The sequence below is a fragment of the Diceros bicornis genome, chromosome 22, assembly GCF_020826845.1.
Source record: "Diceros bicornis minor isolate mBicDic1 chromosome 22, mDicBic1.mat.cur, whole genome shotgun sequence".
In the NCBI taxonomy this organism is placed as follows: Eukaryota; Metazoa; Chordata; class Mammalia; order Perissodactyla; family Rhinocerotidae; genus Diceros; species Diceros bicornis.
This window is the reverse complement of record NC_080761.1, coordinates 45,775,362-45,803,280: the sequence shown is the minus strand read 5'-3', so window position 1 is coordinate 45,803,280 and position 27,919 is coordinate 45,775,362. Positions and strand designations below refer to the sequence as shown.

Below are 27,919 nucleotides of genomic sequence, written 5' to 3'. Positions count from 1 at the left end.
AGTGGTGTAGAACTAATGTATGCCTTTTTCCCCTTCCCTTTCACTAGGGCAGAGCTTGGGATATGGCTTTGTGAACTACATTGACCCTAAGGATGCAGAAAAAGCTATCAACACCCTGAATGGATTGAGACTTCAAACCAAAACAATAAAAGTATGTTTAAATTTTTTTTTATGTTTATTGCAGAACAGAGGTTAAAAAAATTAAGGTATATTATAGTTCTTTCCTTTATTTATTTTGTGCCCATATAGACACTTCTCTGGGAGGCATAGCAGAATTTTTTGTGCTTGTTGCCTGATGGGAGAAACTTTATTCGTGAGTGCTATATGTAATCACTGGTGTATTAACAAAGGGATAGAGCAGGAACTGTCTAGAAAAGAAAGTATTTTATGAAGCCTACTGAATTAAATCTCCTTCCTTGAAAGAGAATTACTTGCCCTATAATTTGAAGAAGCCTCAGACCATCTTCTAGCACAGAGGTTGGCTGACTTGTTCTGTAAAGGGCCGGGTAGTGAATATGTTAGACTTTGTGAGCCATCGTTTCTGTCAAGCTTCTTGACTCCGCCCTTGTAGCTTGAAGCAGCCATAGCCGCTACATGAACTAAAGGATATGGCCGCAATCCTATAAAACTTTATTTCTGGACCCTGAAACTTGAATTTCATGTAATGTTCATGTGTTACAAAATAGTCTTTTTATTTTTTCCCAATCATTTAAAAATGTAAAAACCACTCTTAGCTCATGGATCATGCAAAAACAGGAGGCAGGCTGGATTTGGTCCTGGGGCTGTGGTTTGACTATGTTCTGGCAGGTTCACCTTACTTTGAGGAGATTGACTAGGAGAGCTTACATGCCTCACACGTTATTTTTCCTGTTATATTTTTGTCTCAAGACAAATGGTAAATAATTTTGTGGATATTTTTCCGCTTTTGTGAATTTTTAAAATGCTGATGTAGATTTTCTCTGGTTAAGAAGTTAATCCAATTTGTAGTGTAGACTTCTTTTCCTTTAGAAAATAAAAGGGACGTTGCCGCTGGCAAACTCTTAGTAAACGTGCCATCAATTTTCTCTCTCCTGCCCAGCGTGGACATTGCCGATCAATCACGGCAGTCTTTCTTACTGGGTCTAGATGTGGCTCCCAAATATTTTTCAAAATAGTGTTCCAGACAACCTCTATCAATTGACTCAAGTTGCAACCTATTTTCCACCCTTGATTTAAGAAGTCATCTCAGACTATAGCCTGAAGTGGTGACGGGAAGTTAGTCAAGGCTGACTGTGGCATCCGTCTTGCTTAGAGACTTGTCTAGAAGATTTCTGCTCCTTTTTTCAGGTATCTGGAAATGCAGTGTCATCTTTGTGCTTAAAAGTTGCTTCTCTCAGAATTGTCAGTTAAGGTAGTTCGTTAGCCCTGGGTAGTTTTGACATCTCATTCTTTATATTTATTGGCCCAGAGGAGAAACACCTCACAGCTCTGTCTCGTCTAAAGGGAACTGTATGCTGTGGCCCCCAAGCATACTTGGTATAGTATGTCCAAGAATTCTACACGTTTCTTGATCAAGAAAATGTCCTAGGAAAAGAATCACCCTTCCACCAGAAAATGGTCTGGTTACTGTCTTATGAAAAGTTGAGGAAAAAAATTAGATTTCTAATCCATTCTGAGATCACCAATACTTAAGTTTGTTTTGACGTTGGTTTTTCAGTCTGGACTGTTTTTTCTAACTGTCCACACTTCTTTCTCTGCATACTTTTGTTTGTGTCACAGGGATTAACCTTTTACAAGTACTATTAAGTAATAACCGTGCTTTTAAAAAGAAAACATCCAATATCCACTTACCTTCAGATTGTCTTGTGTGTGCTCTATCCTGCAGATTTTTGCGAGCCTCTCCAGCTTAAATTGATTTCCAGGATTGCTGCTAATTTATCTTAGTTTTGAGGTCCTGAGTTGTGGTTAAGAAGAAAATGGAATAGATAGTTGGATGGCTCATTTCAGGACATACCCTTTTTTCCATTCGAGAAATAACCACCCTTATTTCATTCTAATGAGTCCATTCTTTTGCTAAAAGTCAGTTCTTTTGCAGTAGGTCCACAAGAAGGTAGAAATGCAGGGGAGGCAGGTCACTGCAGAAGAAATGTCTGTGGCCTGTAAAGAGACCACTGGTGACTGCTGTTGTTTCACTGTCCATCACCCAGCCTTCTCTTCAGGGCCCAGCTGCTCAGGCAGAATTGGGGAAGAAAGGACAGTAATGCCTTGTGGCTTTTACTCTGTGACATCTGCTACTTCTCTTCTGATTTTCTGAAATGAGGGTGGGGGTGGTGTAAGCAGCAGGCTACTTCTTTCCCCGCCCCCATTCGGTTCCTGCAAAAATATCAGATAACAGCTGGTATCCTCAATTTGGCCCACATTTCTCTGAGGCAAAGCAGACCATTTTCCAAAACTGTGTAGCACCATTTTTGTCTGTTCCTTCTGTTTTTTTTTTCTTATTTTCAATTAGACATGTCTGTGTTCTTATACACCATCTTGAGCCAGGTTTTTCTAGTGTTCGTTGCTTTGAGTATCTTTTGGAAGCTGCTTTTGAGCCTTACCATTCCCTGTTCTATAAATTAGTCTCTTTTTCTTTCCTCCAGTCCCTCCTGGTGGTGGCTGTCAGGCTAATCTTACAAAAACAGCACTTTCGTCCTGTTACTTCTCACTCACAGTTCTCTTGTATTTCCCTACTGTTTTTACCATGTCATTTGGCTTAACTTTGGGGTGACCCAGTGTTATTACTGTTCTTCACGGTAGTCAGACCCGTTCTTCACTTGCAAGCTGGTCGTATTCCCAGCCTCTGGAGTTGGCTTACGTAGCTCCCACTTGCTGGGAGCTTTCCCACTCATTTTAGTTTAATGGCAGCCATCCCATCTTTTGGAGTCCATCTGAAGTCCTTCCTTCAGCTGCTGCCTTGCTGGGTTGTTCCAGCTTGAGTTGGGTTCCCCTTTCTTTGTAATGTGTTCTTTTTACCCATGAGGAACCACAGAAGTTTTGGGATTGAAGGGACCCATATATAACGGAGACTTAAGCACTACCCTCTGCCCCCAATAAAAGAATCGAGACCTTGGAGGTCATATAGTTTAACTAAGACCAGGCATTTGAAGACAACTGTGACTCAAATCCCTGTCTTTTGATACCGACACCAAAACGCTTGCCATGACACCATGCTTTCCTTTAGAACGCTACAGTAGATTAATTAATGTATACATTATACACAAGTATACAAGTGTTTGTGTACTCCTTCAGATTTCTATGTCTCCCAAGCCCACTAGCATTTATATGTTTGGTAGAATTCCTACTTATTGGGATATTGAAACAGTGAATCAAGTGCTGTGAGAGGTGGTTTATTTAGCAGTTTGTCCTGGGGCTTCCTAATAGCATTAGCCCAGTAGGGTTTTGTGCAATAGATGGATGGTGTGTTGAATAAATGACAGATATTCAGTATTTCTGCAATGAGTGAAGCAAAGTCCCTCAGGCTGTACGAAATCCTAAGGCAGTTATTCCCAAACCTGGTTGCATCAGAATCACAAGGAGAATGAGTTAGAAATACCGATACCAGGACCCACTTCAGACCTGCTAGATCAGTGTCCAGGGGTGAGATGCAGAAGTCTGTTTTTTAATATGCTTTCCAGGTAATTTGTGACAGCAAATGTAAGACCTAGTGCTTAGGAACCACCAAAATATACCTTTTTTTGAATAGGCAGGTTTGCTAAATATTTGGTATTTTTGCAGCTGAAGTTCAGTTCGTTACCAGCTTTTGTGTTGATAATCCTCTTGTGGATAATTCTCTTAACTGGAATATTAACCATGCTTTTTCTTGAGTGTACTGAATGATAATTTAGCATTCGGACTAAAAAGTAGTTCATATAGTCTTTACTTTTTAAAAATTGTGGCTTATAAATTAGGAAAACTTAATATGTTCACCTTATGTTAGAAAGATATTTATTTATTTGAAGTAGTAGCATTCATAGATTAAAGTTTCCAGGGGGTTATTCTCCTCTCCTAAGGATCCCTTTTGTTCCTGGTTGGGTGGTTGTCCCAGCAGCTCACCTTGCTGGTGACGTCACACCATCCCTGAACTGCACGGGAGGCAGTCGGGACAGCTAAAGCCTGTCCACGTGGTCTCTAATATTGAGATGGTACGTAGAGTATGAACATTACAAGATGTTTCTAACGTCTGATACTAGGGAGGGTGGTGAAAAGGTAGTGTCTGAACAATGCAGGCATCCAGGGGGAAAAAAAACCTTCTCATGGCAGTGGCAAAATTGTATGCTGGGGGGCTCTCTTCAAGAGCTCTCTGGTCCCCATGGGAACCTTTCATTTTGTGGGCTGTCTAGGGGCTCAGTGGTTGTGACTATTGTGTTCAGGCTTCATGTTCTTTCTCCATTTATTTTGTTTTTAGAGGGTCTCAAGTATTGATAAAATCTCAACAGTATAGGAAACATTTATGGCTTCAAGCCAATACTTTTTTCCCCTCCTTAAGGAAAAATGTATTTTTGCCTAGGTTAATGGTATTGGACTTAAATTCATGATTAGCAGAGTAAACTCATTCATTTCCAAAAATACTTACAGGCTTTTTTCCCCCCATCAAGTGGTATGACTAGATGATTATCACGCACACAGTGAAATGGATGTTTTGACTCCCAGCATCTCTTCCAGCTTCAGCCCCTTCTACCAGGGGCCTGGGAAGCTTTATTATTCCTGTAAGTGGGCTTGCTTTCTCTGAAAGTAGGAGCTCTTATCTCAAGGAATAGAACTTTTCATTTTTATTGATAGATACTACCCCTAGAAATCCATGTCTTCTCTAGCCCACAAAAGAAAAAAACATGTCTGGAAATAGTACCAGCATAGACAAACTGCCTAAATTTGGTTTTGGTTAAACAGATTTTTTTCTTAATCATTCAGACATAGACCAGGCTCAATTTTACCTTTGTATAAAAATTATTAATTGATATACATTAATGTGAAGTTTCTAGTATTAAAACAATTAAACTATCATTTAAGCACATGGAAAAACTGTTAAAAAATTGGAATACTAATTACCAATAGTAATATCTATTCCTTAAAGTGTTCAGTTTGTTGGAAAGCAATTAAATAAAGCTAATAAACCTTTATTCTACGCTATTGTGTTGCTTTTAATTATTTCTTAAATTTATACAATTTCCTAAGTAGCCTATCCTTTTCTCAATTAGTAACGATCATTTTCACAGACTTTTTTTTCTGTTTAGCATGAACTGTGTCCTTAATATAGGCGGAATATAAAGCTACATTCCTGAAATCTTACCGTCCCTGACATGGCTAAAGTGATTTAACTGGCTTTGTGATCTTGGGCAAGTCTCTTAACCATTTAAGTTTTCATTTATATCTGTAAACTGAATGAATTATTCATCACTGAGAATGTATACTACCAGCCTTTTTTTTTTTTTTTTTAACTTTTCACGGTCTGCCAAATTGCATTTTAAGAAAAGATGTAACTTTTTAATGGACTCATGGTTATCATATAGAGTGATTGAGTTAGTGATTGAGTGAGTTAGTGATGAAATGCAGCACCCTGTCCTGAGGAGATAACAGTTGTACCTGTTTCCCGTTACCACTACTGAAAGTTTAAGAGCCACAGTAAAATTTGTGCTGGGAAACGCTTTTTTAGCTCAGCCTTCTTTTTAGTACAGGATCATAGAGGATGGGGTTGGTTTTATTTATCATTGTAAGTTATTTTATAAAATTTAATTCTACCCATTAGGAAATATTCTATAGGTACTGCATAAATTGGCTCCCCACTGTAGAGAAGGAATGGAAACTGGAATGTAAGTGATGCTAGGCTGTGGGCTTGCCACCTGGTGGGTGCTTGGTTAGCATATCTGTTGCACCATTCTGGGGTGTTTGAGACAAGTGGGTTTTTTATAATAGCAATAATGCTGAGAGTTGATGCTTTTGTAGGGAAGTTTGAAAGCAGATGTTAGGGAGACCAGATAGTTAGCTGGAGCAGAAAGCAGGATGGGGCAGTAATGCAGACGTGAGCACTTAGGGATCATGAGAGGTAGGGGTGCCATGCCAAGGGGTCATGGTTTTATATTGTAGATGAGGGAGAACCGCGGGAGTTCAGAGCAGAGCAGTGATGGGATTGGAGTTGAGTATTTATTAGGAGGGGAAGGTCTGCTTTGTATTTAAACTCCACATCTCTCTGAGCATCTCAAGCCACCCTAGTGTTCTTTTGGCTTATGTAGTTGATCTTATTTTCCGTGAAGATACAAAATGTACAGGCTTGTAGAAGTAGTGTGGGCTTCACAAATTTATAAAGCATCTCCTATAAACTACCCCTCATCTCAACATTTGCATATAGATCATCATTTACCTTTTACCTTGACCAGATTTGGAAAATTTGGAAGTAATAGTCTGAAGGACAGGCCTCAAATTAATGGACAACTTTTGAGATGTTAACCTAATTTGCTATTTAGCTGGTCAGATCTCTATTTGTGGAGGGACAAAAGAGTTGAAAAAGTACATATGGGGCCAGCCCCGTGGCTTAGCGGTTGGGTGCGTGCGCTCCGTTGCTGGCGGCCTGGGTTTGGATCACGGGCGCGCACTGCTTCTCCAGCCATGCTGAGGCTGTGTCCCACATACAGCAACTAGAAGGATGTGCAGCTGTGACATACAACTATCTACTGGGGCTTTGGGGGAAAAATAAATAAATAAATAAAATTAAAAAAGAAAAAAGAAAAAGTACATACGAGGAGGGGAGGCAAAAATGGAAACTTTGAGTAAATGTTTTTTTTGCGTTTTTAAAAATTCAGACTGAGTGCATGTTTTTCTAACTTAATTTTTAACTCATGGTCTGAAACTTTCTAGAGCTATGTGCCTGATTTCGACAGCATATGGCTACATCTGATTATCAGAAACTTTTCAATGCATTTAAATAAATTTCCTATATCTATATCAAGTCCAGTACACAGTCCTTATTTGAAATAAAGAATAACAGATTTTTTTTCGAGTAATGTGTTATTTGTGTAATGTCCATTGTATGTTTTGTGGAATGCTCCATTGTCAGCTTTTTTTTTTTTTTTTTGCTGAGGAAGATCGGCCCTGAGCTAACATCCATGCCAATCTTCCTCTATTTTTTAGTATGTGGGCCACGAGCACAGCTTGGCTGCTAACAGAGCTGTGTAGATCTGGGGCCAGGAACCGAACCTGGATGGCCAAAGCAAAGCACACTGAACTTAACCACTAGGCCACTGGGGCTGGCCCTGATTTTTCGGTTTTTTTAAAACACAAAAAGCCCCAGAGGTTGTTACTTATCTAGGGTGGCCTAGAGTGTATGGGTGGGGGTCCTAGCAGGGTCCAGAACTTGGTCGTCCCCACTTCAGGCCTGTTGTGTTACTCCTGCTTCTTCCAAGCTCTCTCCAAAGTGGGAATTGGATATTTGAAAATTCCCAGAGGGCAATAACTTGTCATTCTCTGAACGGCTTTTCTGTAGATACTATTCCACGATTGTTGGAGCAGAGGCTGCACCTGCACAGAGGGAAGGGTGAGGAGGAGTGTTCCTGGTGGCAGTGTCCTAGCTCACTTCCTGCCCATCCATGCTCTTGAGCCACGGAGGGCCGTGGTGGTGGAGAGAGGCTCAGCAGTTGACTGAACCATCTGCCTTAGGAGGCAGCTGATAGCTCATTTGGACACCCAAGTGTGCCTCCACCTTTCCTGCCTGTTTCATAAATGTGCATCAGCAAAGGCATCTCTGTTAGCGCTCATCTGCTTAACTCTTCTGCTGTTTAAGGGTAGGGTAGGTTAGGGCTTGTTGTCGTATATTTATGGCTCTGGAGAAGTAGAGCTAGGTCAGTTTGATGGCTTGTCTGTTCTACCAAGCTAGCTAGAGAGGTTCAAGTTAGGTGTGCTAACTTCTGAAGAAGAAGAGCCCTTTAATTCCTTGCTGTATCAGCTTTTTGTAGCATTTTCGTAGGACTTTTATCATCTTGTCTGGATTCATGCAAAAACAACAGTAGTCTCGTGTAGGCAAATACTCCCTTTAACCGAGGAAATGAAGCTTAGGTTAAGGGCCTTGTTTCATACAGCTGATAACACTGCTGGGACGGGAAACGTTAAGTCACGCTGGCTGATGCTGGTAGCTTTTATTGTTTTCTTTCTCTCTTAACGTTGTTGACATTCAAGTGTTTTGCTTAGGACCTGGTTGTAGATACCACTATAAACAAACCGAATATTCTCTTGCGGATCTTAAGTCAGGGTTTTTAGCTTCTTGAGACTTTCTGAATCAGGTCTTTGTTAGGTGCAAGGGAGTGGAGCTGTGCCTAGTGGTGGAAACACTCTCCTGCCTTTCAGAAGGTCGCTTGAGACAGCCAGACCTTCAGTTTGAGAAGAAAACTGGTATCTGGAGGTCGTATTTAGCAGATAGGTGAGTTAACATCGATTTAAGTATTTCAAAGGTAATTGGACAGTAAAAGAATTATTATAGTAACCTTGAGTCTCTGTTTTATAGGAGACTACCCATTCTTCAAGAATATTTTTCTGGTAGGTTCTTGCGAGTCTTAGATGCTAGTTTAAAAATTGTAGAAGAGTGCATTTGTCTCTCTTTAAATTTGTGTAGACTCCTTAGAAAAACGTGCGTGGTCCATTTTTTTTGCTCCCACCTCGGCCAGATTTTCCATCAGTGCCTTTAGCATCAGTTCTTAGCCACAAGTACTACATCAGAATTACTCTGGGAAGTTTCTTGATATACTGTTTGTGGGCAAGCAAGAGAGCATGTTCTATTTTGAAAACAATACAAGAAATCTGCTCCCTGTCTGCCTCTCCCTGGGAAGAACTGCTTTGAATGCTGCATCAGGACCTGGAGTCACAAGTCCTGGGTTTGTTTCTGCTGTTGCTCTCTTGGTCTAGTTTTCTCTTTTGTAAAGTGGTGGAGATGGTCCCAGGCTACACAGTTCTTGTGAAATGTTTTGCTTGACATCTAGAGGTAGAAAATACTGTGGTGGCCTGTTACTTTTGGAGAGAGATCAAGAATATTCAGTGTTTTTCAATCTTCCTTTTCTATATTAAAGTTTTATTTTAGAAATCTCGTTGGGGAGGGCTTAAAAAGCTACTTTTATTCTGAAGAAAGTAGTCACTATGTTTAGTTCTTTGGTTTAATTTTGTTGGATATTTAAAAAATTACTTTAGTTACCTTGTGTTATAGAGAAGTGGATTGGGGAAAAAAATCAATAAATCATGCTAATACACTATGTCATTAGTATAAGGTTACCTCCCCCCAGGGGAATGAGAAGTTGAATCCTTCCTGCGTAGGTTCTGGGGTTGCTAATGAGTCTTGAAATGACCCTGGGTGAGCAGGGGGAAATACAAGGAAAGGCAGAACTTCTGCATGGTCCTGGAAACTGGTAATTCCGAAAAAGCTTTAGTTCCCAGAAATTTTATTAAATGACTGTTTAGAAACTCGACTGTTTCTGCTGGCTTTATGCAAACAACCCTGTTCGTATTCCTAAAGAGATTCTGGAGTCATTGAGAGCGGCTCTAACCTCTTAAATCAAGGACAGCAGCCTTTTGCAGAAGCTGGCTAGGCTGATGGGCTCCCTAATCCAGCTGAGCCACGTCCAGCCAGTCTGATTCGTGGAAATACCTTTGGATGAGTTTTATGGGCTTTGTTTTATTTAACATTTCTGTATTTGGTAATTCATATTCACATATACTCTTTGCAAGCTGCCTGGGAATTTGTCCTACTCATTGGGAAAACAACATCAGTGGGTGGCGAGGAGGAGGACTTGACCTCTGTAATTTTTATGAGGTCTCCTGGAAACCCAAAGATGCCCCGGAGTTGGAGGATTACCTGTTTAAAATACCTCTACATTAGGGACTGCCAAAACTTCAGTGTTCATCGGAACCACTAGGGTGGGGTGGTTGATCAAGTGCAGATTTCTGGACCCCAATCAAGACTTACTGAATCCGATTATCTGCAGAGGGAGGCCAAGGAAATTATATTTTAACAACCACTGCAGGTGATTCTTAACAGGTGGTGGTTTGATCTGAGAACCATTATTTAGTGGACTTGAATGATTTGCCCTTGGATTGGTCTATGGTGCTTATTTCAAAACAAATCCGCATGTAAATAAGATTTTAATTTGTGGGTTCTATCATAAACTATCTGCTATGCTTGTGATTAACAGATACACTTTTAATGAATGTAATGCTGGACTTATTTAAGAAATAATACATATTCTCTCTCTCTCTCACACACACACACAGACACACAATTTGCTCATTTTCTGAGCACTTGAATGTCATTATATACTTTTAGCATTACAGGTACATAAACATCATTTAATATTTGAATCTGAGAGTGGGGAATTTGCAGTACGGTTCTTCTGGGGCCCATTCATTTAAAATGGGTATTTCATAGCATAGAGGTTGGGGGTTGAATGATATGATCCACGGTGGTTGTGAATCCCTAAATTATGGAAGCTGCTTTTACAACGCAATAAAAAGTTGTCTCATATTTATAGGCTCCTAACCACACCCTTCCCAGTATCTGGATGTTTGAACTTTCTGGTCAGGGTTTGAATAAATGGGAATTTGCTCTATTATCATAAGAACCCCCCCACATAGCATGTTATAAATATTTAAAGAAAAAAGTTTACTGTATGCCACCTTAATTTATAAACCTTTTGATCTGTAAACTGAATTTTGTCCCAGAGCTGTGTGAAAACAGTGCATACCATTGCCTCCTGCTCAGATTCGCAAAAATGGGTTAATAAATTCTCATCACCAAATTGCAGGATTTTCCTTCGTGTTCTTCGTCATTAACCAGTGTCTTTGGGGAGTTGTGAAATATGCATTATCTGCAAGCTCCTGTGGCTCACAAAGTCAAATGAACTGTGAAGGTGAGGGCTGAAAACACCCCTCTCACCTTTGTACTTTGTTCTTTGAGTATTAAAGAACATTGATCTACCAAGTGGCAAAGGGAATACTATTTGGCGGTTTAATTACAGCCAGTGAATGTTATTGATGCTATCAATCAGCGAGACCCGGGGAAAGGGCACGGTGCCAGACCATTCGGTGCTCCCGACAGTGTAATTAAATACTGCAGGACTGGATTCTCAAGGTAGAGTGAGGTGCCTCTGCACGTCTGAAGCAGGAGAACACTTTGTCGTACAGCAAAGGTAAAGGTGGTTATTCCTGTTAACGGCCCCTCTTTCAAGTCCTGAAGTTCTGTGCACGGCAGTGATCGGTCTCTTCATTGTGTACAGTTCGGGTTGTCTTGTGTTTTCCTTAAAAAGCCTCTTTCTTGTAAAAATCTTCACAACTGTCATACAGAAGGCTTTAGGAATACAGCAATTACTTTTTGCAAAGCTGTTTAGGGGACTGTGCCGCTCAGGTGTCTAATAGATACTTGGAGAATGAGGGATTGTCTTTGAACTAGACTGTTAGTCCTACAAATCAGTTCATTTAAAAAAGCTTTCCCTGTGATTATTCTCTAATGTCTAATCGTGTTGAGAGAAAAATATCTTGGTAGGTTTGAAGTTATAAAACATTCAGTAATATTTCAGGAGTTATTCCTTTTAAATTACCTATTGAATAAATTTTTCATAGTTGTATAACTTAGGTCCACAAAATATATGTAGATAAAGCTTTCTTTGGCTCTGGAGAGGTCTTCTGTTCCTTTATCTGTGTACCTTTATCTCACACACAAATTTCCACCTAGGCCTATTTGAGAGATAAGAAATGCCATAGACAATCGCAAATGTGTTCTGGTACTGCCCTTTTTTTTTTTTTTTTTTTTAATGGTGTATAGTTTGTACCGAGCAAGGTTTACCATAAACAGGCTACCCTTGAGAGTTGGTTTCCTAACTTTTTTCTTGGCATGTGTGTGTACACACACATACACGTACACACGCACTACGTCCTAGCAATTGGGTCAAATTAGGCCTGAAAACACTAAATCTTGGCTCTTGTGGTTTACTGTAATATAGGTATGGATTGCAGACTGTTTTACATTTACAACAGGTGTTTGAAGGGGGATTGTTGAAACAAAATATCTTACCCTTTGTTTAAAAGAGAAAAATTGTGAGAAATTTTCCTTTGAAAGTTTGAGGAATAATTTTTTAAAGTATGTTAAAGGTTTAGTCAGAGTGATTATTTCATCTTCAAGAGTCCCATCCCATTCGGGCCTTATTACATTATATGGAACTATAACAAGACCAGTGGTCAGTCTCCAAGTTTGAGGGAAGCTCATGTGCTTTAAAAGGTATTAAATGTTCATCATGCATGTGCTTTTTTTCCCTTTCCCCTCCCCCGCAAAGGGCAAAGATATCAAATGTAATGTTAAAAAAATATTTAGTTGCAAATTGTTTTTTTAAAGACGATACAATCATGGTTATACAATCTTGGGTAGGGAATATATGTGAGTAATTAAATAAGTGCTAATTCTGCAAGCGTTGTGTCTAGTATGTACCAGTCAACTTTGCTAAATGTTGGAGCATTGCTAAAATACGACAAGGTGTATGTAGTCTTGTCCTTGGTGTCATTGTTTAGGATGGGAGATAGCGCTTGCTTTCGGTGACCAGTATTTGGATGTATGATAAATGAATGCAGAGTGCCATGGAAATGGATATATCACTGGCTGTCGAAGCCTCTGCAATGGTTTCAGAGGCAATAGAGTTTTACAAAATAGGGTTTTTCAGGCAGAGAAGGAAGGAAAGGTATTACACATGAAGGTATGTCTCATCCAAAGACACAGAGGCCTTTATGTGACATGTACTTTTTGGAAGAAACTTACGTCTGAAAACTATAAAGTATACTTACTTTATCAAGTAATAACCTTCTACAAAAATGATTGGTAGGAAAATTTGATTAAACCTAGCCCCATATTTTACATTTATCCTTTTTTAGTGATTTTGATTGATTTTGACTATTCCCCTCACCTAGGTTATGATGGGAACACTTCCTCTATATGGTATATGTATATGACATACACATATACGTTTCTGTCCTTTGTCACTCCCCTGCTCATAAAGGCTTCACCGTGGCATTTAAGGGCTCTAGAATCTGCCCCAGGTCACTATTCCAGTGTTGTCGTCCTACAAAAGCTGGTATCCTGGCTTAGCTGGGCTCTTCTTCCTTGAATACGCAGGTGTAATAGTTATTTCCTGCCTGCGGTCATTTTTTGCCTGTAGTGCCCCACACTATTGTCACTATTTACCAAGTTTTATTTGGCCCTGAAAGCCTTCATTTTTCACTACACATTCTCCTTCTCTCCTATCTGGTGGTCTGCTCTCTGAGGGCAGGCATCTTTGTCGCTAGAGCTCCTCACAGAATACTTATGCTTTTATTTCTCATTTCTGAATGAGGAAGTTGCTGTCTGTTACTGCCTATGAGAAATAGTGAGGGTCTGCTCTGTGTGCTCAAAGATGGGAACATTCACAATTTAAGTGAAATTAAAAGTGAAACTCTGTCACTTCTTGGTAGGGGTTGCTATTCATTGAAGTTATGATCAAATGAAGGATGTATAAAAGACTCACCAGCTGTTTCTTTTCTACAACAAATGAAGGTTCAACTATCGTTATCCCTTTATGTGAGATTTTCCACAAAATGTCCGTCAGCCTGTGTCTTGTTTCCCACCTGTCTCCTTAGATGCAGGACTGTGTGAAAGCCTTAGGACCTATCACCTACCGAAATTGGCTTGTTGAGAACTATTTTCTTTTTCCACACATTACCAACCAGTACTAGTTGGCTTTTATTCTTAAACAGCTCCTGTTTACTTATACTGGGTACTGTGTAGTCCTTCTTTGGGTTTAATTTTCTAACCCAACGTTTTAATCTGTCAGCAGTGCCTTAGATAAACTAGATGCTCAAATACTATATAAATTATATTTTAAGTTTATTTTTGAAGGTAAAGTTGTGACAGGTATCTTTATAGTATGGCTTTGGTTGGAGATTGCATCTGATTAAGTTTCAGAATCTTGAAAGAACGCTTAAGAAGCCGTTACTGGAGAATGGCTTTCTAAGAATTGGATGAGTACATCTGTTTTTCTATAAGCCAATTTAACTTGTGTAGTTTCCAATGAAGCATAAAGAGCCAGATTGTTTGGACAAGCATCACACCTTCTAATCATCTTGCCTAAGAGGCACTTCAGAAATAGCCCCTGCAGGAGGCCGTGGAATAGATTCACTCAGCAGATACTGGAGTGTCGACTTGGTAGGTGGGGCTATCAGGCAGGTATACATATAAGAATTAGTTTCAACCCTCCAGGAGCTTCAAGTCTAATAATATAAAAGCTTTGTAAGTGAATTGTAGTACTTGTTATCCTGAGAGGAGGCTTGGAGGCTGTTTGCTGCTGTGGCAGGATTGAACATACCTGAGTATCGAGTACTAAGTACAGAGATTTCCCTTCTTCTCTAAGTCTCTCTAACGCCCTCATGCTATATCTAGTGAAAGTGTCTGAGATGAAAAATTTACAGTACTACCTGCTAGTGTAGCCTCCTTAGTATTTTTTTATGCTGTGAAATCACATTGAGTCATTAGGCGCTGGTTGCATGGTGACTTGTAACCCGTCCCACATTCAGAAACATACATGTAAACCCTAATCTGAAGTTAGGCGCTATTCCATTGAAATCTACATACTATTTCTGCCACCATCTCCCAAAAAAGTATCCTCTCTTTCTCATTTTGCATCTCACTTTAGGCTCTAGCAGATCTCTGTGAGGGAGAATGAGTAAGTGGGAGGATTTAATATGTGGTATTTTGATTGGAGAAATAAAATTAAGTTGGCCTTTTCTATCAGCCCATTTAAAGATGCTGGATGTTGACCTTCCATAGGACAGTAAGACAGCCTTTTCCTCTTGCTTCAGCCAGGCGTAGGCTTCCAACACACTCATCTGCTGTTGTCTTACAAAACACTTGTAATATTGTACTTGAATATTGTAATAATTATTATAAGAATTAATTTCTATAATAACTGCCATGGATTTGGAAGAAACCTTATTTGTCTAATCTTTGGACTATTTTTTTGTTAAAGTGCATACATCTTCTTTGTGCCAAGTCCCCTCTGTCTTCTTATCTGATCTCAGAGATAATATTTGAGTTTTTTCTTCCATAAATTGAGAATGCTGGTAATACCCAATTCCTACATTTATTGTGAAGATCAGTTGCATTACTTTATGTTAAATACCCAGAACAGTGCCTGGCACATGGTAAGCACTTAGTAAATGTTAAAGGCTATCATTATCTGTATTGCTGTGATTTTATATATATGAAATGATATATATATATATTATATAATGAAATCATTATATGATGATTAAAACATTATTATGGTTCTCCACCTTGGTGCTAATAGTTTTATTATTCCATTTAATCCTTGTAAGTTCCCTGTGAAGTAAGGACTATCATTAACATCAAATTACAAATGAAGAACTAGAGGCTTCAAAGGACCTAAGGAAATTATTTCTGAGTTATATAACTGGTAAGCGACGGAGGCAAGACCTGGACCTAGCTGTGTGTGATTCCATGCCCTGTGTATACTCCTTAACTTTGGAGGGCTCTAGTACAAGCATTAATTTCTGGCCACTAGTTTATAGTATGCTGTGTGGCCAGAACTTCACTGGAAATAATGCATTCTCTTCTGCCTTTTATAAGTTTTTGACCTAGTACTAAACTAACTCATGTTTGCCTCAATTCCAGCCTATTCATGTTACTTAATATTTCTAAAGATTATGTGGCTAAATAAATACAGGCTTATTTCTCATTTTTAATGTTAAAAGTAAGGGAGTCAGTTTTCTTCACCACAACTGTAAAATTCCTAATGCAGAGAGGATAGGAATGGACTCTTTGGTTGCAGCTGAAACTCCCATCTTTGTTTTTTTTCCCTTTTTTAATGCCCCTTTAGTGTAATCCCTTTCTAAAATTTTAATGGGCTAATGAAGGTACTGGATTGGAATGGAGTATGGAACATTTTGATTGACAGATTCCTGCTCAGACTGTGGAATGACTAATCCACCACTGCAGTAGTGGATTTGGTTCAGCCACCCACCCTGCTCCTTCACGTAACTTGTGTTTTATTTTTTGTTAAATTCTTTACATGCAGAGATCTTGAGGAATTTGGAAAGCATTTGTGGCCTTTCTAAGTTGTGTTTCAAGAATATCTTTATCGTGGACGCCGTTTGCCTTTACCAGCACGAGAGTCCTTGTTGAACCAACTGTGTATAGCCAAGCAGAAGCCACGGTGAAAGGGCAGACAGGATCTGCCAACTGTGATACTTTAATAAAAAATAAAGATGTCTGTCAGGACAGCCTATTTGGACCCTCATTTAATTGATACATATGGATGAAGCTGTTTTGGATAGCATTTAATAAATTCTGCCCAGTGTAGTTTTTCAGAGGCTAAGTTTAAGATGTGTGAAAAAGGAAATCTAGTTTGTCAAGTCTCCAGTTTATTATTAGTTGCTTAATACAAATCTTAGAACCAGCATACTTTTCTTTTCGCACGGCTGTTCAGTAGTGTCAGTATTATTTTTGACAATGCCGTATATGATCGCTTATTCTTATGACGTTACTTATTCTTAGCTTCATCTTTAGGTTGGATATGAGAAACAACTGCCTTGAATTTTATTTAATGATGTTGCACTAAGACTTAAATGTGGGGGCCGACCCTGTGGCTTAGTGGTTAAGTGCGTGCGCTCCGCTGCTGGCGACCTGGGTTCGGGTCCCGGGTGCGCACTGATGCGCCGCTTCTCCGGCCACGCTGAGGCCGCGTCCCACGTGCAGCAGCTAGAAGGATGTGCAGCTATGACATACAACTATCTACTGGGGCTTTGGGGGGAAAATAAATAAATAAAAAAAAAAAAAAAAAAAAGATTTGAACGTGATGGGAAGCGGCGAAGTCTCTCTAGTGTAAATAAAAGCAGTTACTATTTTCCCTTTCTGTTAAGTGGTCTGTAATCAAACAAAAGGCAGGCATGTTTAATATGTAAAATATTCTGACTATTCTAGGTACATTTTAATTTAATTGGTGTAAAGCACTGGTCTCAGGATTCTTTGTTTGGTTTTTCTCCCTTCAACTCCCCTCTTCTCTACCCACCCCATGATAGATTTTTCTCAAACATCTCCTAAATGACTCTCAGGCATTACTAGTAGAAGAAATAAAGTAACTGTCCTAGGGGAATGACGCATTTTGATGTATTTCAGGTTTCTTTATGTGTATATAGGAAAAAATTTAGCAAAGCCTAAGATTCTTACCTTCTTGTGTATCTCTTCAGGTATTTCGTTATAAATGTCTGGTCACACTCCCAGTAACCATCATTTAACTAGAAACTTGCATGATTTCAGATTGTGCATTGCAGCCAGTGGTATAACGGAGAACCCCTTGACCAAGAGTCAAGACCCCTGAATCTTATACCCAGCTCTGTGTCTTTGGACAAGTCACTTCACCTTTGTGTGCATCAGCTTCCCTTTTTTTTTAAATATAAACAGATTGGACTAAATGATTTTTATATATTCTTTTTGCTCCAAAATTAAGATCCCTCCCTCCTGCCAGCAACATATTATTCTGTCAGAGATTTTATTGCCTCTAGGGATTTGAATCTCCAATTTGCTAAATAAATGTTTAGTGGAATCTCTAGTTTATGCGCAAAGTACCGTCACATAGGATTTTTGGTATTATAAGGTGGATTATGACCTCTCTTAACTTTTTAGACAAGATTTCAAAATTCAAGTCTCCCCAATAGTATGTGATTATAAATCATCTTACTGCAATAGGTGTGTGGTAGGTACTAGGGTGAATAAAGTAGGATAAAGGTAAGGTTTCTTATTTCAAGGAGTTAAGAAGCCGGTTGCAACACAGGGTAACAGACGAGTACATCTTGGTTTGTTTAGTATTTAAGAGAACAAGGCATAGAATGCAGTGTTGTGTGTCCAGGTAGGAGGTACTAACCCAGACTAGAGTGGAGAGGATGGATGAGAGGTGAGTTTAGGAACTGAGTGATACCCATGCCAAGTCTGAAATGACCAAAATTTAGATGAGTAAAAGCAACAGCTTACGCTAACACAGGGAAGTGAGAGAGCAGGAAGTTTTGGGAAACTGTTGTAGGTTGTGTGTGTTTGTATAGAAAAGGTAGTCAGCGTTCTGAGCATAAAGGACCAAGAAATTTGAGATTAATCTTAAAGCATTAGGGAGTCCTTGAGGGATTTTAAGCAGAGAATAAAATGATCAAATGTATTCCATGGTATCTCTGAACTTCTTGTTTGAATTAAAACAATCTTTATATAGACTTCAAACATTCAACAAATCCAGTCTCAGTACAATTTGAGGTTCAATATGTATTTTCCACTGATGTAGTTTTCTAAATTCTGTGTCTTGGAATACCTCTTAAAGGTAACTACTCTAATCTATAAGCCTTCCTGTTAGGTGTGATTATTCCTTTTGGCCCTAACACCTTTGCTAGAGCTAATCCTTACTTTCTTGCGGACTTATTTCCATGTGCTTTGTTCTCAGGTTTATTCATTTGCAGCCCTTCGTGATACATGTCTGTCCTTATGCAAAACCTAATCTTGGTGAGATTACATGTAATTACATTACATTGCTTGTGAGATGTACATGCCTTGATGTGTGTTTGAGACCTATCTGGTAGGGTTTTGCATTTAGAAGTAGATCAAAGTACTCTACTCTCTTTTGGGTGAATTTTGAGGTCTGTGGCCTGAACTGTGGTTAGAAATCACTTCGTTTCTGTGTACTTTACTTCTGAGTTCTTTTGGAGGGTCCAGTGTAGCTACCTGTCTACAAAGCCTTGATGCTGTCACAAGACCTTTGCTACTGCCTACCAGAGCCAGAACTAATTTTTATTTAGTGATAGTCATTTTTCAGACAGTCTCATCAAGACTCCATTTTTTGATATGAACAGCAATTAACTCTCAGTTTAAATAGGCATAACTATGACCTTGTCTACTCTTTTCAGCCGAAGAAATCGAATGGAGCTTTTCAAAAAAGTCTGAAGTGGCACGTCTCTAATTTGCAGGTTTAATGTTTGTAGTCCTGGGTCAGTAATTGACAAGTGATAGTCGTTCAATGGTGATCTTGCCAGTGGGAGATTTTTCAAATGTCCTTAGTTTAATAAAGAAGGAATTTCTTTGTTCATTTATAGACTTTATCACTTTCATCTGTTGGTATTAATGTCCACGGTCACTGATCTTTCCGTTGATGAATCAGAATCGAGAGTGTTTGTGTTTTTGGACAAAGGCGTTTGGACTTCTATTGAAAGTGATGTACTGGGATTTTAAACCTTACTATGTGCATGTAATAAAGTACCAGTTCTTACCCCTGAGATATTTTTGTTCCTTTTAATTCTGTGTATTTTGATTAACTTGTGTTTTGATAGCCCATTCTTAGTATATCTGTTACTTGTCATTGAATGTTTAATGTATAATTAGTTTTAGTTGCTGATGAAGAAATGAGTTTTTAATTACAAAGAATATACTGTGTCTCAAACCATTCCATTTTTGAGACCTAATTACTTTGAGAAATCTATTTTTATCTCTGTTTTGTCCAGTCTGATCTCATTTGTGAAGAATGATTTGAGAAACCATTGGCTAGAACATCTATTTGCCTAGTTCTTCTGACTGCCTGCCTTCCTTTCCCCTCAAGTCATCTCACTATTGCTTGTCTTTGTTTATTATATCGCTTGTAGGGTTGTGAGAAATTCCAGGCTCAACCTGAGTTTTAAATTGCTAACTTTGGAGTAGATTGGTGTTCAGTGTTGTGTTCCCTGTATCATCTTTAAATATTTAAATTGCAGACTTTCTGGCTGCCTCTTAAATTAGATCCGTCACTTAGTAGTTTTGACATTTCATAACCTTGTTCCTCAGGCATTAAATATTCACCTGTTTAAATGGCAGTGAAAATGTAAAATCCAAACTCATCTATTAATCCAGTGAATGGAGATTGGAGACAGCTTGCACTCAGTGAAAGAAGCTGTTTTCACCCCCCGGGACATATGCCGGAGGGTTATCATACTGCCCTGTGCTAACATCTGCCAATCCTCCTCTTTTTTTGCTGAGGAAGACTGGCCCTGGGCTAACATCCATGCCCATCTTCCTCCACTTTATATGGGACGCCGCCACAGCATGGCTTGCCAAACAGTGTGTCGGTGCGCGCCCGGGATCCGAACCGGTGAACCCCGGGCCACCGCAGCGGAGCGCGTGCACTTAACCACTTGCGCCACTGAGCCGGCCCCTGAAGTATTTCTAATACAGAATTTTCCATAAAACAAAACCATCTCTTCGGTCTTCTCCAAGGGATTTTAGTCTTGAAGAACCGCAAAGATAGACTTAACCCTTTAAGGTTTCAGATAGCCCAAGAATGGTTCTGTAGGTGAATTTTAAAGCCAGGCAACAGTATGAGCTTCAGGTCCACAGAAAAATCAGAAGGGAGAATTGCTGATAGTTGCCACATACAAAGTTTGGTCTGGAAACTGATTTGAATCTCCAAAGCACAAGTCCATATCCCACTGCAAGTCTTCTTCCTACTTGGGTCTAAGTACATTTTCTGCTTATAATCCTTTGAGGTAGAAGAAAAAGAAGAAGAGATGTTTTCTTTTTCCTGGAAAGGAGGATGTTGCTGACAGTGAAATCCTTTATAGAGCAAGGGAAAGGGGCTGCTTTAATCCCAAGAAACAATAAAAATGTAGTTGGGAGACGTGGCAGTTGGTCTGGGAGGAGGGCGATGGCCCTCTCTTCTTCTTCATTTCCTGGAAGTGGGTTGGAGGGGGGTGATGGTGGTGCGTTGCTCATTTAATCACATTCTGAGAATTAGAAAGTAACAAAACTAATTTCAAAATCCTAATTATGATGTGCAGTTTCTCCAGTTAATAGCAATTAGTGGCCACTCATCCTTTCTTGGGAAAAGTTAGTTTTTAAACAATACTAATGGAAAATGAAATAACATCGCTTTTGACTTAATTATAATTTCTAGTGCCATCCTGTTTTCTGCTGTCTGTGCTCAATTTCACTGTGTACGTGTGTGTTTAAGAAACAACCAAGATTCGTTTCATTTTTCCAAACTCTCAGAACAACTGCACTGATAAGCTGTAGTGTGGTATTGTGGCAAGAAAACGGGAGAAGGAGCCAGGGATGTGGGGTCAGAAGGTCAAATTTGAATCCAGAATTGAGCACTTGTTATGTATAACCTTAGGCATGTTATTTACCTTGTCTGTACCTGTTTCCCTGGCTATAAAATACTAATGTATTTTATACACGGGGTTGTTGTGAGGCACAAACAAAATGGTTGTATTTGAAAATGCTTTGCAAATGGTGAAGTCTCATAAGCCCCTAAAATTAAATAGAAATATTGTTTGTTACCACCATGAGTTTGTATACAATTCAGTCACCTCTGTCCTGCCTGTGGTGGTGGGAACCGGTTCTTTGACAAAGGTACTGAAAAATACAGTTTTGAGAAGATTTGTTATTGGTTCTTGGAGCCCATTTAATGTGGCTGTGTTCTAAAAATGTACCCGAGATTTGTTTTAATCAGGTATGGTAAGATATACAGACATGGAGATGATTGTTATAAAGGAAGAAGTTTATACTTACAGATCTCTGGTAACAGGAGGCACGACACGCTGTGCAGGGCCACAAGGGGAGGCACCAGAGGTGGTCAGGAGGCAGCGGGAGAGTGCAGAACCTTTATTGGGGTTCTTGTGGGAAGGAAAGGGTGAGGCAGGGTAGGTATGCTGGGTAAGTTTAGCACTGGATAGTTGGAATAATTTTGGAGGGCTCTGGGCTATAGGGGTGGTCCCTGGTCCCTGGTCCCAGCCCTAGCCTGGGCTGATTTGAGGTGGGAGGAATATTGGCTTAGTGTGTGTGTTTGATAAAGGAGATAGGAGTGTGGGCTCTGGATTGGTTGGTTTGTATATCAAAGGCATACTCACAGGGTGGTTACTATCTCTAGGAATTAGCTATCCCTGGGAGGCCCAGTCTCTCCAGGATCAAGGCCCTAAATGCCAGAGCATCAAGAATACAGAAAATAAGAAAATATAGTCAGTATAGGCTGGGAATTAAAGAAGCAATGTGAACTGAAGACTCGACATTGAAGGAAAAAAAAGAAAGCAGATAACATAACTGACCCAAGTATGTGTTCAAAGCTTTTATATAAGCACTAAATATAAACCCGTTTTCCTAAATATATTTTAGGATTACTTTTAAAACACCCCACCCACACTCCTCTTGAAATGCACAAGGCAGTGAATGTCACTGCATGAGTGAATTATTCTGGAACACAGTAATGGACTCAGGTTACTCTCAACTTTAATGGTCTGGATCTTTACATTCTCAGATGCATGTCAAGGTAAATAGTATTTATAATGTCATCATCTAGGCCTTTAGGCTCTGTGCTAAGCATTTTATGTGGATTAGAGATTATTTTATTAATTATTCTTAATAACCTAGAAAGAAGGTACAGTTATGTGGTAGTCGACTTAAAGAATTTGTCCAAGTTCACAGACCCCTTCCTGGATTGAATCTGGTTTTGAGCCCAGGCACATCGGTTAGAGAGTTGTCACCGTCACCTGCTGTTAGACTGTGTCACGCCGTGCCTGAGCTCATGGAGAGGCACCCTGCCTCTACTGCGTGCTTCCTTAGCCACTGGGAGTTAGCCTCCCAACTTTGGGAATGTAGAGATGCTTACTCTGTTGCCCATGGGAAGTGACTCCCCATAAAGGGGCACTTCAGCCCCATGATCTGGAGCAGACTAACAGCTGACTTGCTGAGAACTCCCTGCCGCTGAAATAAAGCCCTGACATTCTAGATTCTAAGGGAGTCCAAGTGGTGTGATTTTTAGCTTACCCAGATAGTTGAGAATTGTACTTTAGAAAAGAAATTGGATATTCATGTATTCACATCACTGAATGCATGCGTAATTCATTTGCATTTGCTTTATATTTTTATCAGTTTATAGTAGTCCCAAGACTAGATTCCATATGAATTCTTTTGGAATTTTCCTTCATTTTTTATTTTGCACTAACATGTAAGTTCCACGATCTTTATGGTTCTTAAGTGTTTAGGCATAAAGAAAAAAGAGTAGTATGTGAATAGTTATCTGTCTTCTCTCCACTACTATTCCAAATTCCTGTGTCTGTGGGACAAGACAGTGCTAATGTGACTTCCAAATATAGCCTTTAGAACAACAAAGGCTTTCAATTGTTAACGAGCAAACTCATTAAATAAAGGATAAAGGTATTAAATGTTAACACTATTGGGGCGGGGGTGAAAGATAGCAGGACCTTTATAAGGTAGTATAAAAACTGGCTTTGTTTTTCTGGAAAGCAAAAAAAAAAAAAAAGTAATAACACAGAGAGCTGTGGGCATAATTTAAACCATGGAGAAAATATTTGGTGTTTCATACCAAATACCAAAAGCTGTTTAAATTGAAAAGGTGGTTTTTTGTTTTGTTTTTGCAGTAAGCAATGAACTAGAACAAAGGTGGATACTAATGGATGAAATGAGCAGGCAGAAGTTATCATCTCCTGGTACTCCAGCAAATCAATCCCAGAGCTAGACCTACTGGTCATTTTTATGAATGATCTGGAAGATGGGGGTTTATTGTGATGGGGGTATGTCTGTTTTTGCAGTTAGTCCAGAAAAGCTTACAGTTAAACTAAAGGGAATAGCCAGTGAGACTCAGAACTATCTAAAAATTGGCAGAGATAGGTTTTAGGCAAAGAGTCATTTATTACAATCTGGGCAAGGTCTAGGTGACTTGATGAACTATCCCTTAAGTGCTATGGTCCAGTAAGCTGTTGTGGACTCACAGGATCAATGGGCTATTAGATTTGCTTTACTCAGCAAATATTCTAGCATCTATGACAAGCCAAGATAGAGAGGATACAGTGATAAGCGAGATAGCTGTAGTTCCCTCCCTCATGGAGCTTACGTAAAGAATTTTGATTATAAACAAATACACTCGGACTTATTCTCTCTTCCATCCTTGTAGAATTTTAGAGACTATATCTCAAAGATAGGAAGCTTTTGAAAGGATACATAAAACGGCAAGTAAAGTCAATAAAGAGACTTAAGATCTTTTGGAAATCAAGGTTAAAAAGACTTATGGATAAGAAAACAATAGGGGATAACGGGAAATAGCTCATTCACATATTTAAATTTATGGGAATTTAGGGGTGATGGAAAGCTATTTTGAATTAAATCAAAAGGGCATACTTACTGGTAGTAGGATAAATTTTTTAGAAACATGGCACCCCCAGAGATGGGAGAAACTCAAAAACAAGTTACAAAAATGTGTCAGATGAATTGAGTCTTTAAGCTTAATCTTTCAATGGATCCTGAACCCCTACTTTACGGGGTTGGCCTCATTGAGGACAACTTCCCACTATGAGTAGTCCTGGACTATGTGTACCACTGGTCTGTTTTGAAAACTTATAAACCTAGGGGTAAATACTGTCTTCCTTCCATCCAGAGGAATGGCATTTCTCATTTGTTGAGAATTTCTCCAGAAATTAGTAAAACAGTTAACGCTGGACTTGCCTTAACTTCGGTGTTTGTCGAGTGTTCCTTATGGAAAAGCTGCTGACTTGAGGCAGTCTTTGCGTTTCTGAAGGGAGGTAACTGCATGTGCGTATACATTTAATTTTATTTCCCTTTTCCAGGTTTCGTACGCTCGCCCAAGTTCAGCTTCTATCAGAGATGCAAATTTGTATGTCAGCGGACTTCCAAAAACAATGACCCAGAAGGAGTTGGAACAGCTTTTTTCACAATATGGACGCATTATTACTTCTCGCATTCTTGTTGACCAGGTCACTGGTAAGTAGGCAGCCGCTTTGGACAATCTTTTATGCGTTCTGACCGGCAGATTGTGAAGTATTCTGCCTTCCCATACAGCAGTCTTGCCTCTAGAACACATCAAAGGTATATGTGGGCCAGAAAATGCAATTTTCTGCTGGAATTGTTCATAAATATGCATGGATAAAAATAGACTGTGGAGTGTAGTGAGTGAGCCTGAGTCATTTCCACCCTGAAGGTGCAGGTTCGAAGCCTGTTTTATGGCTTGTAATAAATTTACAGATGCTATAATCTTCATTTCCAAGTTGCTGTGTGAAAAAAGCTCCCATCCTTCTTATAAAGTACTAATAAACAATCTTATTTTTGTAAAAAGCATAGTTTAACACAGCCATATGCAGGTAGTTCTCCAAGGGAGGATTACACTACGTCTACACTAGAATAGCTGTTCAGGTTTTCCTGCTGTGTTGTATAGGCAGGTGTAAGAGTTTGAAATTTTGAATGTTAAAAATTTGTTTTATGCCTAATGTAACTTTTAACCAAACTGAAATGAGAAGACTAATATATTAAAACTTTTGTATGGGGGCTGGCCCAGTGGCATAGTGGTTAAGTTCGTGTGCTCCATTTTGGCAGCCCGGGGTTTGCAGGTTCAGATCCTGGGTGTGGACCTACGCACTGTTTATTAAGCCATGCTGTGGGAGGCATCCCACATATAAAGTAGAGGAAGGTGGGCACAGATGTTAGCTCAGGGCTAATCTTCCTCACCAGAAAAAAAAAAAAAAGAAGTTATATATTCTTGGGGGACCATCTGGTGTCATAGTGGTTAAGTTCAAGCACTCTGTTTTGACGGCGCAGGGTTCACGGGCCCAGATCCCGGGCGTGGACCTACACACACAGCTCATCAAGCCATACTATGGCAGGCATCCCACATATAAAGTAGAGGAAGATGGGTACAGATGTTAGCTCAGGGCTAGTCTTCCTCACCAAAAAAAAAAAAAAAAAAAAGAAAGAAACTTTTGTATGTAAGGAAGCTCTTCTGCCATAACTTTAGAAAAGCTAGCAATACAGATTTGATTATGGATTTTTAAAATAAAGTATAGATATACTTTTCTATTATAAAAGCAATACTTATTCTTTTTAAAACATATTGAAAGTAGAGAGACATGGTAAGGAGGGGGAATAATCACCTGTAGTGTCATACACTCAAGCAGTCACATTAAGATTTTGTGGGGGCCGGCCCAGTGGCACAAGCTGTTAAGTGCACGCGCTCCGCTGCGGCGGCCCGGGGTTGGCTGGTTTGGATCCCGGGTGCTCACCGATGCACTGCTTGGAAAGCCATGCTGTGGCGGTGTCCTGTATAAAGTGGAGGAAGATGGGCACGGATGTTAGCCCAGGGCCAGTCTTCCTCAGCAAAAAGAGGAAGATCGGCAGATGTTAGCTCAGGGCCGATCTTCCTCACTCACTCACACACACACACACACACACACACACACACACACACACACACACACAAAGATTTTGTGGGTTTTGGGGGAAAAAATAGGTTTTCCTCTTTTCTTTCACGGTGTTTCTTCTTTCTCTTTCTCCTCTTTTACTCTCCTTTTTCTCTTCCTCCTCTCTCTTCTCTCTTTCTAATAATAATACCACTAGAGATACATTGTGTATTACAATGTCTGATTTTTTTTTTTTTTCTAAGAAAGCAGTGGGTTAACCACAATAAAATCAGGCCAGGTTTTTAATTTTTCAAGTGAAGATTAGTTTCATTGATCTGAATTTGATCAGAAGCAGCCCATGTTATGCCCCTCTGTGCTGTTAATTGGCCTCATAGGAAGCACTATCTTTAGAGTTCTGAGCAGAGAGATACCTACCATCCTATACATGCTTAGGAGACTGGCCTGTGGGTTTTGCTCTAAGGAGGAAGTTTAGTTAAGTGAGGCTATATAAAAATACAGTCTTTTCTGCTTTGCTGCATTTCATAATCCTTATACATTCTGTCACAATGTGTTGTCTTGTACAGACTGCTAATGGGGTTAAATAGAAATCCAGGCCTAGGGTTCAAGATAAATTTGTTTAAAGCAAAAAAAAAAAAAAAAAAGGCATTTTATTTTGTTCATGTTATTCATGCTTTTTAATTCATTCATTCTTAATGAGGACTTAGTGATTGAGAGTACATTTCACCTATGATGCAGAAAGCCTATGTCTTAACTGCAAGTCTGTCCTGAGTATATGGGCTCACAGGTGGACTTACCTCACCACCTCCTGGTTTAGTCAGTGGTTCTCAAGCGTGGGCCTGCATCTGCAGCACCAGCGTCCTCCTGGAACATTGTTAGAAATGCAAATTCTTGGGCCCCACCCAAAACCTAATGAATTAAACGCTGAGAGTGGGCATTTTACCAAGCCCTTCAGGTTATTCTGATGCATGCTTAAATTTGAGGACCATGGCTTTAGATGACTCAGCCTGTGTAAAGGCCATTTCATTGCTAATCCAGTGCTTTCCTCGTGGAACAGTTAAGTCCTAGCGGTTATTAATTCTTAAGAGGAGCTAGTAGGTAACTGAAAGGATATGTTTGCTCCCATTTCATCTTTATACTTAACGGCTTTCAAGGTGAAATTATTCACTTTACTTGAAATGAAAAATCCTACAATTTTGTTATTCAGCCATCAGGTGATAATAATGTGCAACGTATATAGCTTTATTAGGAAAGGCACAGTGAGATAAGCGTATATGGAGAAAATGCCCTGTCTACCTTAGAATAAAATCCTAAGCCATTGAACTTACACAATATTAATTGTAAAGCAAGGAGACTTTCATTCCTTTTTAAAATTCCTATAAATCGTGATGGTGTGGTGCATTTTCTCAGCCTGTCTTTCTCAATAACCTCTCATTGTTTTCTTCAATGACATTACTCTGAGTCATCTAGACTTTTCTAGCTACTAGTCCCACGCTGGTACTGCTAGTACCTGTTCGCTTGCCAAGCAAAGTGTTTCCCTGCAAATGCGTATCTCCTGATGGCCAGCTCTGGCCACCCCACTGGCCTGTTTAAGCATTCCACTTAATTAAGTGGAATGAGTTGGGTGTCCCTCCACCCCTCCACCGTTTCTGAAAAGCGGGACAGGTATTCCACC

The 27,919-nt window shown here is 39.6% G+C and overlaps 1 protein-coding gene across 6 annotated transcripts in view; it reads left to right on the top strand.

Moving 5' to 3' along the window:
* Window positions 1-27,919, top strand: part of ELAVL2 (ELAV like RNA binding protein 2) — a 131,590-nt gene that overhangs the window by 91,940 nt on the left and 11,731 nt on the right. For all 6 annotated transcript variants that reach the window (XM_058565911.1, XM_058565910.1, XM_058565909.1 and 3 more), the window contains 2 exons: window positions 48-151; window positions 24,664-24,817. In XM_058565911.1, coding sequence (XP_058421894.1) covers window positions 48-151; window positions 24,664-24,817 — 258 coding nt within the window. The remainder of the gene's footprint in view (window positions 1-47; window positions 152-24,663; window positions 24,818-27,919) is intronic.